This window comes from Lemur catta, chromosome 1 (genome assembly GCF_020740605.2).
Source record: "Lemur catta isolate mLemCat1 chromosome 1, mLemCat1.pri, whole genome shotgun sequence".
NCBI classification, from domain to species: Eukaryota; Metazoa; Chordata; class Mammalia; order Primates; family Lemuridae; genus Lemur; species Lemur catta.
Genome location: NC_059128.1, coordinates 241,481,804 through 241,494,711, shown reverse-complemented (window position 1 = coordinate 241,494,711; position 12,908 = coordinate 241,481,804). Strand labels below are relative to the sequence as shown.

General features: G+C 34.8%; 1 protein-coding gene across 1 annotated transcript in view; it reads right to left on the bottom strand.

The window, feature by feature from the left end:
* Window positions 1–310: 310 nt before the first annotated feature.
* Window positions 311–12,908, bottom strand: part of TOMM70 (translocase of outer mitochondrial membrane 70) — a 36,954-nt gene continuing 24,356 nt past the window's right edge. The window contains exons 7-12 of the mRNA XM_045540401.1: window positions 10,484–10,618; window positions 9,036–9,143; window positions 8,062–8,178; window positions 5,748–5,845; window positions 5,124–5,246; window positions 311–2,395 (exon numbers count right to left, since the gene is read on the bottom strand). Of these exons, the coding sequence (XP_045396357.1) occupies window positions 2,242–2,395; window positions 5,124–5,246; window positions 5,748–5,845; window positions 8,062–8,178; window positions 9,036–9,143; window positions 10,484–10,618 (735 nt within the window). The 3' untranslated portion in view covers window positions 311–2,241. The remainder of the gene's footprint in view (window positions 2,396–5,123; window positions 5,247–5,747; window positions 5,846–8,061; window positions 8,179–9,035; window positions 9,144–10,483; window positions 10,619–12,908) is intronic.

Here is a 12,908-nt window from a genome sequence, read left to right as displayed (position 1 = left end):
CCAGGTCTGACTGGCAACCTTCCAGGCTGCCCTGTGAGTTGGGGTAAGGTACAGGTAAGGAAGGAAGTCTGCTGGTTCTACTACCTCCCTGTGGAGCCTTATCTCACAGTAGGGGGGTGTGAATGCTCTCAGCAAACTCCACCATTCACACCAAGAAACTTATTTTGCTTCATATACTAACATGTCCGGTACGCACTTATTTTCAAAGTTAGTTTGAACCCACAAGAGAATGACTGAATTTACCCAATACCATAATAAATGAATAAACTACCTGTTTTTCTATTTTCTATTTAAAGAATAGATAGAAAGCTTGAATGGAATATTTATTTGGTGCATTTACATGTGAGGTCATTTACAAAAGAAAAGATACAGACAGATGCAGCTTTCAGTGCAGTTTCAAATATTTTCACAACAGGCAAGAGTCTGAGAGAATTTGGAATGATAGTACTGAACGGTACATGCTTCAGTTTCCTTTGTGTTTTTCTACCCAACCCCAAGGAGAAGGAAGGGAGAAGAGTAGAAGACGTCAATATTAATGTGAATATAGCCATGCAAATAAAAACTTTTCTTTTTTAAGTCAGAGGACATTCAGAGATGTAGAACATTTCTGTATTCAGGGGTCATTATAATAGGTGCAAATTTAAGAACAAAATGCAGAGTTCTCAAACTTTCCATTATCCAAATTGTCTTAAATTATGTTAACTGCTCCCACTAATTAGAGGCCTCCTCTATATTTTCCAAATACTGACTTTGGAAGGGAGTCCTTTCTAATAGATTCTAAAAGATAGCATTTGTAGACAAAATCTTTTTGGTTTCAACAGGATGAAGCACCCTTTTAAAGAGGGATAAAAATGCTCCTTTACTCTCAACAATGTAACTATAATTAGATTTCCAGAAAGGTATAACTGAAAGCTTGCTCTTTTATTAAGTCTTAAACCTCTCCCCATCTTGAATATCTCAAAATAAGCCACCCTTAAGAACACAACCCTTCTCCCACCAGAAAAATCCAGCATGTAAGCACAATGATGGTTTATAAAAGTGACAATTGGAAATAAATCTTAAAGTTATTTCTAAGTAAAGAGGTGGAATAAAGATAAAATCAACAAAACAAAAATCTGTTGTCACTATCCCTAGTGAAGACCTGGACATAGGCAATTAGTCCTTAGAGATCAAGGTTAGCTCAGTACTAAAAAGCACTCTGCATGTCTTCAGCATCTTGGAAAGTACTGGCTCAAAATTCCTTAAGCACATGTAGCCGTAGCTGAAGCACTGAACTCGTCGTATCAGGAAATACTATGCTCTGGCTCCAAGACCTACATCCTTTCTGAATGTTTAGCCACATTTTCTTCATTAGAAATTTTAAGCTAATTAAATACTCCCATATATCACACATCTTTATTTGGGTTATACAACAACCTGCACTTTCTTTAAAAAGTACACTATTAAATAGTTGTACTTATTACAGTCATGGACAATTAGAAACACACTTCTGTTTCATCTTACCTCTTTGCCGGGTCCACTCCCCCATCAATACTCAGTCTTCCAGCACATATATCAATCCGAATATTTTACTTCTGCATAATTTACCATATGAAAACCAGCTGTTGTGGACTTGAAGAATGATGTACATTATCCATTAGAGTGGAAGGGGGTCAAGAGGATTAACAGTTGCCACTAAGTTCCTAAAGTTCTGCAGAATCAGAGGCATTGTGCATGCGGACAATGGTTTAAAGGGTCACTCAATTTTACTTCAATCCCCAAAAAATCAACTAAAACGGATTGAATATAAAAGACATCTGTTTTACAGCACTTACTGTGTTAATTTAAAAACCAACATGCTGTAAAATACTCATATTATATACACATATATAAAGACAAAAGCATCCAGAACATAATCATAATCATATCTGCCCCCCCATAAAAAAAAAACAAATCAACAAATCAAAGTTTTTATTTGCATGGCCAATTATCATTTGTACTCTTTGCAACTTTATTTTAATATCCCGTTAACAGGTTCTAAGCTTTTGTTGCACAGGGAATAAAAGCTGCAAGACGCAAACTTCCTTCAACAGCCACACCCACAACACCTAAACATGAAACAGATGTAACAAATGACAACACCACAAACTGAAACACTAAGTTCCACCATTCAACACAGTTCATGACAGTGTCTTTAGGGTTCAGTTGAAGAGAGGGGGTAAACTTCTTTTAAAAATAGGGTCAGTCTCCTTTCCTCCTGTTTTATAATGTTGGTGGTTTTAATCCATATTTCTTTGCAACTTCTGTCTGGGCGTGGGCAGCATCACAAAGTGAATACAGATGGGCCATCTCCATTTCTGATTTGGCCAGGTTAATAGCTTTGTTGAACATGTCAATGGCTTTCTCCATGTTTCCTCTAAAAGAACAAATTTTTAAAAGTCTCAGATTTAACAAGCACTTCATAATATCCAATGAAGTTTGTAAGTGATGCTACATGGCCACTAAGTTTCAACGATGATTCTAGTAAAATGCATCTTTTATAATGAACAAAAGAGGGCTTAGCACATTGAAAGTACTCAGTGAATGTTCACTACCATTACAAACACTACGTGCTTACATTATGCCTCTTGTATTCATTTTTTATAGATAAGGACAATGAGACTAGGAAAATTAATTGGCTTATTTAAAATCATAATTCTGATTCCTAAAATTCTACATGTTTCTGCTGTAACTTAAAGCTTCTTTAGAAATCAGTGACACAACCTCAGAGAACACCAATGGTGTTCAAGGGCCTCACTTCACTGACGTGTGTGATCCCACTTTCTTTCCACCCCATCTCTTACCACCACACCCCAACTCCATGCACCTTTACTTCTTACAAGGTCTGTCTGAGTTCCTTGACTGTGCCACACACTCAAATCTGTATATAATACTCAGATTATTTATTTACTCTGCCTAATTCTGGTGAAATTCTCACCTTTCTAAGGCCCAGTTCAAATAAAATATCCTCATGAAAAATATTTTTCCCTTCTCTCTACAGGGGAATTAGCTGTTCTGTCTCCAGTACTCCCACAGTTCTACTGACATTCTATGCACAGTAGGATGAATACATACTTGTTTACACCACATTCTTACTAGCTCCATGATGAACATTGTTCAATTCCCAAAACCTAGTACAAGGGCTGGTAATTACTATTTGCTTTTTTAAGTAAATACATGAATATGCTTGGTCAGCAAGATATAATTTACCTCTTATGGTCTAAGTGTGGCTAAGCTTTATAAACTTACTGAGGACCAGTTTACATAACTAGTATTAGCTATGTATATATGCGTATATGTATGTAATCCTCTAATAAATATTAAGTCCTTAACATATTTGTGCCAGTTAGACAATGAGAAGTAAGAGTTACCTCCAGGGTAATTATATTTAACCTCCTACTGCAATATGTGGCCATGTGATAGACTTAAAGAAAACTTTTTTAAGTGTTCATGTTCAAATATAAGGTGAACAGCTGGTAGATCTGCTAAATCTTAGAATAATCTGCAATTTCATTCATTCATTCATTCCCATTCATTTATTTAATTGTATGGTAAGATTTAGAATGGTTTTGTTAAAGTGTAAGTAATACACAAACAATTGTATCAAACCCTTAAATCTAAGGTCCTTAACCCAGGATCTATGGATGCCTTAAATTAAAGGTGAAGTGTTTTTTTTTATGTGCATTGTTCTAAGAAGAATCCACAGCTTTGCTCAGAGAAGATTAATAACTACTACCCTATCCTATTCTGAGAATATTCTATCACATTACTAAATCAACTAAGAAATAATTTAATATTTGCATGCAACTGTCAATACAGAATGGTTCAAAAGAGCCACAACATTTTTCATCAGCCTTTATATATTCTGTCTACTCTAGAGCAGGGAGAGGGCCACAGGAGGGGCTGAATGATGGGAATTAAGAAAACTCATGCTGGCTGAGTGATATGTGATATCACTCAGTGACATATCACTGAGTGACAAGTGATATGGCAAGATCAGTGACTTTGGCATCAGTGAAATATGGGCTCACAGTGCAACCTTGTTTATCTAAGCAGTCTGGGTATTAACTAAACTGGGAATCACATAATCTCCACCTTTATAAAGATGGGGATAAAGATCAATTGAAATAGAATGTGGAAAACACTTGAAGTTGAGTTTAGTACCTGGTCTAGAGTAGATACTCAAATGGACAGCAATGCCAACATTAAGATGGTATATACTCCAATAATTCCCATGCATAAACAGGTGTCACCTGTTAATGGTGGCTCTTAAGTGCAACTCTGGATAAACATTTACACAAAGCAAGAAATTATGGAAAGTTGCAAAAAATCTTCTTATCCAGTCCTAATTTTAAAGAAAACTCAGGTGCTCAAAGATGATGTTGCACCTTGCCCAGTCACTTGGGTGGTTAGTTGGAGCAGGATCCAGATCTTCTGGCAACTTGGCTACCAATCCTTATGTCACTGCCTAAGCACATTACAGGTATTTTTTTCCCCTCTAACAGGAATAATACAGGTGAAAAGAGGAAAGAATATGTAACAAATATTAGAGAAAGACCTAGTTTCCCTTTCTAATGCATATATTTGACTTAAGCAGCTTTTTAGTAACTTTTAATTTGGAAAAATAATGAAACAAGGCCAGTTGTATAGTTTTGAGGGAAGGTTATATCAAAACACATAACAGATTTTAAAAATATAACATTAGGCCGGGCGTGGTGGCTCACGCCTGTAATGGTAGCACTCTGGGAGGCCTAGATAGGAGAATTGCCTGAACTCAGGAGTTTGAGACCAGCCTGAGCAAGAGTGAGACCCCGTCTCTACTAAAAATAGAAAAAATTAGCCAGGTGTGGTGGTGAGCGCCTACAGTCCCAGCTACTCAGGAGGCTGAGGCAGGAGGATTGCTTGAGCCCAGGAGTTTGAGGTTGCTGTGAGCTACGCTGCTGCCACAGCACTCTAGCCCGGGCAGCAGAGTGAGACTCTGACTCAAAAAAAAAAAAAAAAAATTTAACAGATAGCAACAATAACATGTATATAATGAGAAGAAGGAAAAGATAAATATCTATGGAGCTACCATAAATTCCCTAAGAACAGACGCTAGAAGTTACCTTTGTACTTCAATAGTTCCCATGGTTTCATATGCAAAATCACATTTATTGTCAATTTCAATAGCCTTGCTGATAAGTTCCAAACCTCTGTCCAGATCTTGCTTCCACTGAAGTTGAAGTAAACTGCAAATGCAAAATGGCAGTCAGATGTGACCATGGCCCAGTTATCAACAGGACTCAATTTCTGCCCTCAGTGAGTTAATAATTTAATTTATGAGGAAAAACAAAAATGTAAACAGTATATAATCAGTATCAAATTGTATTTTTCCCCTCAACTTACATTGGTTTTTTAGTCTCTGTATTTTTTATATAAATTTAAGTGAAATTTCTTATGATAGTTCAAATACATAAGGACAGGAAAAACTTCGTTATGTTCCTGTTTTGATATAAGTAACATCTGACAGGATGTTCAGAACTGAAATTAAAACATTTAACTTAGAGTGAAAATAGTACATTTACTAATTTCTATATAAGAATGAAACAGCATCCATAAGTATTAAGAAATTTTGCTAATTAATTTCTCTACCACAGTCCCCTTCCTCAATGGTTAAAAGAAATCTATTTTATTAGTATACAGGAAACTTAGCATCTTATTGGAACAAACAGAACCACAAAAATACATACCCTTTATGCACATATGTTGTGGCATTATCTGGTTCCAAATCAATACATTTATCATACATTTCATCAGCTTTACCAAACTGTTGTTGATCTGTTAATGCCTATGTGAAGAGATACTTCAGTTATATTAAGGTAACTGTCAACCTAAGCAGTTAAAAGTATACTGCTTATTAATTATTAAAATTCACTTCATTTATTCATTCATTATCATATTATCATGTTTTGGGGATACAAACAAATTTAAATATTATAACTCAATTACTGGAGTTTTTAGTTGGCTTTGTTATAAATATGCAACCTTAACTGTCTTTTCTTTATGGCAAATGGTTAGTTATACACGATGGCAGATAATCTGGTAAACTGTATAATACAGAAAATCCCATTGTTAGTGACGGTTTCAATATCCCATTCTCACAGGTACACTCATGTCACTTAATAATTTATCATAATACATCCTCAGGGAATTATTCTAAAGGGAATACTCATTGGAAAGATAAGTTAAGGTATATGTGTTAACTGTTATCAGAGTCATTCCTTAAAAAGGATTGATTAGGAAAAAAGCATCCACAATGAACTACTGTAAGGAAAATTCCATGGCTGAAATGGAAGGCATGGTTCTGTGGATACCAGATCATGCTCAAGCTGTAACTCTGAGAGTTGGCTGGTATCTAAGCCCATGCTGGGAGAGTTAAAAGAAAAAAGTTACACTGTATAACTCTCTCTGTATAGGTACTCTATGTATACATAAAATTACATTATATATACTATATAGTGAAGGAAAAATTAGAAGAGGGACCAAAGAACAGAAATTTTAGTACGAACAGACTGTAATAATGCTAGTGCTGATGAGAAAATAGCTCATATAAACCAAACCTATCCTGAAGGCAGAACAGTAATAGGGAAATGTGCAATTAAGAAAGCTCTGCAGAAGAGTTGTTCCTAGTATTCTTTAATTGCTGTTCAGTGGCCTTTGCTCCCTTAGCTGCTTATAAAATTCTACGCCAAAAAAGCCCTTATCTTTCCATGACAATGATGAGGATGGTGCTGTCACTTTCTGGTTTGTTACTAATTTAGAATAAGGCATAAACCCAAGTGTACTTACTCAATACAAAGGTCATATTAGATTAAAATGTACTTTATTTTATTTTAGCTTTTATACATTCTATAAAACCTTATGCAGTACATGCTTTTATAATTAATCAGAGTGTATAGTCAGCAACCAATGTCTCATTTTTTATTATCACTATCCTGTCTATGAATTATAAAGGACAAAGACTAAATAGACAAGATTATTTCAAACTGAGGCTAAAGAAATTCTGGGTTACGTTTCATACCCCAGAATTTCAATCCCTAATAATGCAGTGATGTACAAGACCTACCTTTAAAGAATAGATCCAATTCAAATCACTGTTCTCATAGTTCCTCCCTCAATAACCCCTCAAAGTCCCTGTGAAATTTTTCTTATAACCTTACTAAAGATACCATGTAGGAAATTAAAAACAAAATAAGCAACCTGAAGAATGGTTTAGGGAGGAGTTTACCAGTCATGGTAACTTTTAAATGATTCCTATTTCTGTGATGTTTGTGGGAGAAAAAAACCCAACATTTCTTTTGTAATAAAAAGAATAATACAAAAATATTATCTAGATGGCTAGTTTATGTAGATACACCAACTTTCAACTTAAAGAGTAAGAGAGAAAACACTTATTTGGAGATCATTTATGTGAAAGGAAGAAGTATACCTGTGGCTAGAAGTAGTTAGTCATTTTCATGTAAACGGATTATTTAAAATTAATAAGTTTTCAAGAATTCAGACTACAATCAAAAAGTTAAATAATTCAAATTTAAATCCTACTTTCCATAGCTTCAATCCTAAACCAAGAAAACTTCAAGAATTTTATACAAAGCAAAGGGAAATTAAAATAAGCTGTTATGCCTATCTAACCATTTAAAAGGGCAGTGATCAAATAGAAAGAAAACCCTTTCCACAAACATTTTCCCCACCAACTGCATATAGTAAATTTTCCTAGAGTAATTACTTTTTGTAAAACCATCCAAATGAAAACATAAGAGAAATGCTCGTCTTAAGCTTCCCCACATTATGAGTTTAAGGCCAAGATTTCCAAATTGCTTAACAAAGGAGCCTCTACTGAGTTGATTCAGGACCATCCTAGGGGCCAAGAGAATCAAAGCAGGAACAAAGCCACCTGCTCCCACAGAAGCGGCAACCAGGATAGCACTGTTTCTTGATTTCCATACTGAGACTCAGCAATATAAATGCAGTTCTTCAAAATAAAAATTGAAAAATCAGATTTACCTGGGCATATAGTGCATAGCCTTCAGCACACTTCGGAAACTTCTTTATGACCTCTTCAAAACCTTTCAGAGCTCCTTGGATTTGTGAAGAATTGTTTCCCGTATATGCCTGGCGATACTATTTAAAAAATCAAAATGGGCCTGTCAAATCAAGAACTCAAAAACTAATGGAATGTTAACATATTATAAAAAACACACACATAAAATTACATAAATATTTCCAGAAAAGCAGGGGATTTGCTAAAATAATTTGCTGCATCCAAAAGAGTTCCAAGAAGTATCTCAGCAGCAGAGATCCATAGGCTATGTATAGCTAGGACTTCATGGCCACCACATAATTTCAAGATGTTCAATACTCTAGAAGAGGGCATACTACCTTGTAAGAAGTTAACTTTGCATATGAATGGGGGGAATTTTAAATTTAATAAGATTTTTATCATTTTTTTCACCTGTAATATATATGTGGTTATGTTTGTGACCCTATTTCTTTCTTTAAATGGAAAATTCTTTTAGGACTCCAGCTATAGGACTAACTGGAAGTACATCATTTTACTAGAAATGGACTTTTTTCTGTTTTTAAACCTTTTGACCTTTGTCTTTCTGAAAATTAAGAAATAGCTCGATAAAGGAGAGATGAGAGCGGGTTATGTGGTGTCACGACTGCAGGAAATTTCCTCAAAATGCTTTTGTTCTTTGTACGGGTTTATGGTAGAGAAACAAGGAGACCAGCTCTGTTTAGGACAGCATAAAATCAGGGACAAACAACTATCAAGATTAAGTCAAACAAGCGTACAGAGAAAAACAGGAGCTATATATCTATCAATCACCATATATGCTTACTAATGTTTTTTCCCCTCTAGTTATTCTTTGGGGGGGGGGAAATAAATGGCTTTGTAGACAATGAAATACTTACCTTTGTTGACAATGGGAAATAAAAGCGATGTATAGGAAAATACAGACGAAAGCAGTACCTACCAATGCAAAACATTTCTGAGCTTGTGCCAGAGCAGACTCAGGTCTTAACCTAATACATTCATCAAAATCTGCCACTGCTTCTTCAACTTGATCAAGCAGTATTTTCAGCTAAGAAAAAAATACATAAATAAATGCAATTCAAAATAATAGGTGCAACAGTTAAGTGTATGTACTGCGTCTCTATTATCACAGCTCAGCATAATGTTCAGCATGTAGTATTCAATATAGAATTACTTTGTAGAAACAGTGAACTAAAAAATCTTGTAATTGTAAAGATTCTAGAACTTAAAACTAGTGTCTAATTTTTTTAAAAAAGGACTATAAGCCCACCATTTCTGCACTGCAATTTTGATCACTATTAAACAAGAGACCCCTTCTAGAACACTAAACTTCTCTGTACTTCCTAATTTCAAAGCAGGTTAGACACCAGATAATTACCTTTCAAATTAATCTTAAGACACTGCCAGTAAGGATCAAAAATATCAAGAATTTTAAGAGTTATCGCAATACTTCTTAACACAGTTCAGAAAGAAATACAGTCATGTGCTGCATTATGACCTTTCAATCAATGTTAGACTGCATATATGATGGCGGTCCCATAAGATTAAAGTAACGTATTCTTAACATGCCTTTCCTCTGCTTAGATATGTTCAGGTACACAAATACTTCCAATTGTGTTACAAATGCCTATGGTATACAGTCCGGTAACATGCTATATAGGTTTGTAGCCTCGGAGCAACAGGCTATACCACATAGCCTAGGTGTGTAGTAGGCTATATCATCTAGGATCATGTAAGTACAGTTTATGATGTTTGCACAATGAAATCACCTAACAATGCATTTCTCAGGATGTGTGACCATATTACTTAAAATTCTCCATTAGAAAGAACTTAGCTTTTCTGTTACTATAATGGATAGCCCATACTTTCCACCGTAATACATTCCAAGAAGTTATGTTAAGCAGATTATAAAGCCATGTTTTGCCCACATGACGCTGTAACTGGGAACTATGTTCTTCACTATATATTTTTACTAAAAACTAATATGCCTGTTATAAAACTGCGAGATTTTTGTGGTACTATTTGGGCAGTCCACACTATTTCCTTATAGCAAGAAGCCCACAAAAATCATCTTGTTGATTCTAGCATTAACTCAAAATGCTTACTAAATGTTATTAATGTTTTACTCATTGAAAACCTATGAACCAAAAACACATGAGAAACAAATCTGAACTGGCAAGCCAACATTGTTTGCCTTCTTTTTTTTTCATATGTAAATAACAAAACTATAAAGACAAACGTTCAAGACAGAACTAAATAAAGGCCAATCCAAACTGTAAACCAATGATACTTTGTTCACAGCTTAAAGAAAACTTTTAGGGTATTCTCAAAAATGGTATCAAATAAGTCAATCCAAAGGTCAGAACTGAGATAAGAAAATAGATTTACCTGCCCTCGGTGGTGATAAACATCTGCATTCTGAGGATCAATGTCAGCAGCCATGTTAAAATCCTGAGTAGACAGCAAAGGCTGCTGCTGCTGCATGTACATGCTGCCTCTTTTGATGAGAGCATTTGCTCGAAGCTAGACCCGAAATCAGAAAAGTTTCATTACTACATTTTTTTCCAATTCAGTTTTTAAAAATAACAGCTTTTTGATATAATCCACATACCATAAAGATTACCCTTTTAAAGTACGTATGTCACCAATTTTTAGTATATTCACTAAGCTGTGCATTGATCACCACTAATTCCAGAAGTTTCATAACTCCAAAAAGAAACCCCACACATGCAGTCATTCTCCATTCCCTCCCTCTCCTCCTCCCCTCTCTAGACCCTAGAAACCACCAATCTGCTTTCTATTTCTATGGATTTATATATTCTAGATGTTTCATATAAATGGAATCTTACATTACATGACCTTTTGTGTCTGGCTTCTTTCACTTAGCATAATGTTTTCAAGGTTCATCCACATCATAGTATATATCAGTACTTCATTCTTTTTTATGGCTGAATAATATTCCATTGCATATGTATCACATTTTAGTTATCCATCCATCAGCTGATGAACAAATATTTGGGTTGATTCTGCTCTTTGGCTATCATAAATAATGCTGCTATGAACATTCATGTACAAGTTTATGTGTTAACATACGTACTCAGTTCTCTTAGGTATATACAAAGGAACGGAACTGATGGATCATATGGTAACTCTATGTTTAACTTTTTGAGGAACTGCCAAACTAATTTCCAAAGGGGCTTTACCACTTTACATTCCCACCAGTAATGTATGAGGGTTTCAATTTCTCCACATCCTCAAAAACATTTGTTATTGTCCGTGTGTTTGATTATAGCCTACTGTCTTTTTAACTACAGCCATCCTAGTGGGTGTGAAGTGATAAGTCACTATGGTTTTGATTTGCCTTTCCCTAATGTCTAATGATACTGAGCATCTTTTCATGCTTTTATTGGTCTTTTGTATATATTCTTTGAAGAAATGTCTATTCAGATCCTTTGCCCATTTTTAACTTAGGTTGTCTTTTTATTGTTGAGTTCTAAGAGTTCTTTATTCTAGATACAATCCCCTTATTAACTAAATGATTTGTGAATATGTTTTCCCACTTTGTGGTATGTGTTTTCTCTTTTTTTTTTTTTTTAAGATAGGGTCTCATTCTGTTACCCAGGCTGGAGTGCAGTGGCACAATCACAGCTCACACCAGGCTCCATTCCTGGGCTCAAGCCATCCTCCCACCTCAGCCTCCAGAGTAGCAGGGACCTACAGGCGCATGCCACCATGCCTGGCTGATGTTTTTCTTTTGATTTTTTTTGTAGAGACAGGGTCTTGTTATGTTGCCAGGCTGTGTTTTCTCTTTCTTTAGGGTGTGCTTTCAAGAACAAAAGTTTTTAATTTTGATGAAGTCTAAGTTATCTTTTTTTATGGTTGCTTGTGCTTTTGGTATCATATCTAAGAAACCACTGCTTATCCAAAGTAATGAACATTTATTTACTCCTCTCTTCTAAGAGCTTTATCATTTCAGCTCTTACATTTAGGTTTCTCGGCCATTTTGAGTTAATTTTTGTACATGGTTTTTGGTAGGCATCATTACTACTTGCCACTAAAAGTCATAATTGTGAAAACAAATACATTTCTTCTTTAAAATTTTGTTCAAAGCCATATTACATGTATATGAGACAAATATCCCCCACAATTACAACAAAACACATAATATATGTTATAACTATAACAGAATATAATAGTTATAATCATCAGGAAAATCAGTAGAAAATAAAATTAAAGATAATATTACAAAGCTATCTTCAATTTGAAAGTCTCATTTTGAAAGGAACTTTTAACAAATATTTAGGCCTTAAAAACAACTTTTATATCTCCCTCAAATATAGAAACGATTCATTTGAAGGTGAAAGAGGCTACAGAGTACATGTAATTCAATGAGGGACTAAGCCACAGAGATATTAACAAACTAGTAAGGAATACAGTTAATTGGTGGCTAAGTTCTGTCTTGTTACAATGAGTAGAAGGTTCTCATAACTCATTAGATGCCCCTATAATCATAATTATGAAAATTATTACATACAAAGTAAGAACACTTGGAAAATGAAAAGCTGTTCCAACCACATAACTGCAGAAACACTTGGTATATTTTATTAACCATATTTTTAGAAGCTTTTTTTCACATAACAAAATCTTTCTGACTGTATTACTACATGTGTTTATTAATATCTTTTTATTAAACATATTTGATATCCTGGTACTACATATTACATGCTACTTAACAGCATTATCTACAGCATTGCTATATCACCTTTACCCAATGCCCCTATGGAGTCCAGCATGGTAGGCAGTGGCTATAAAG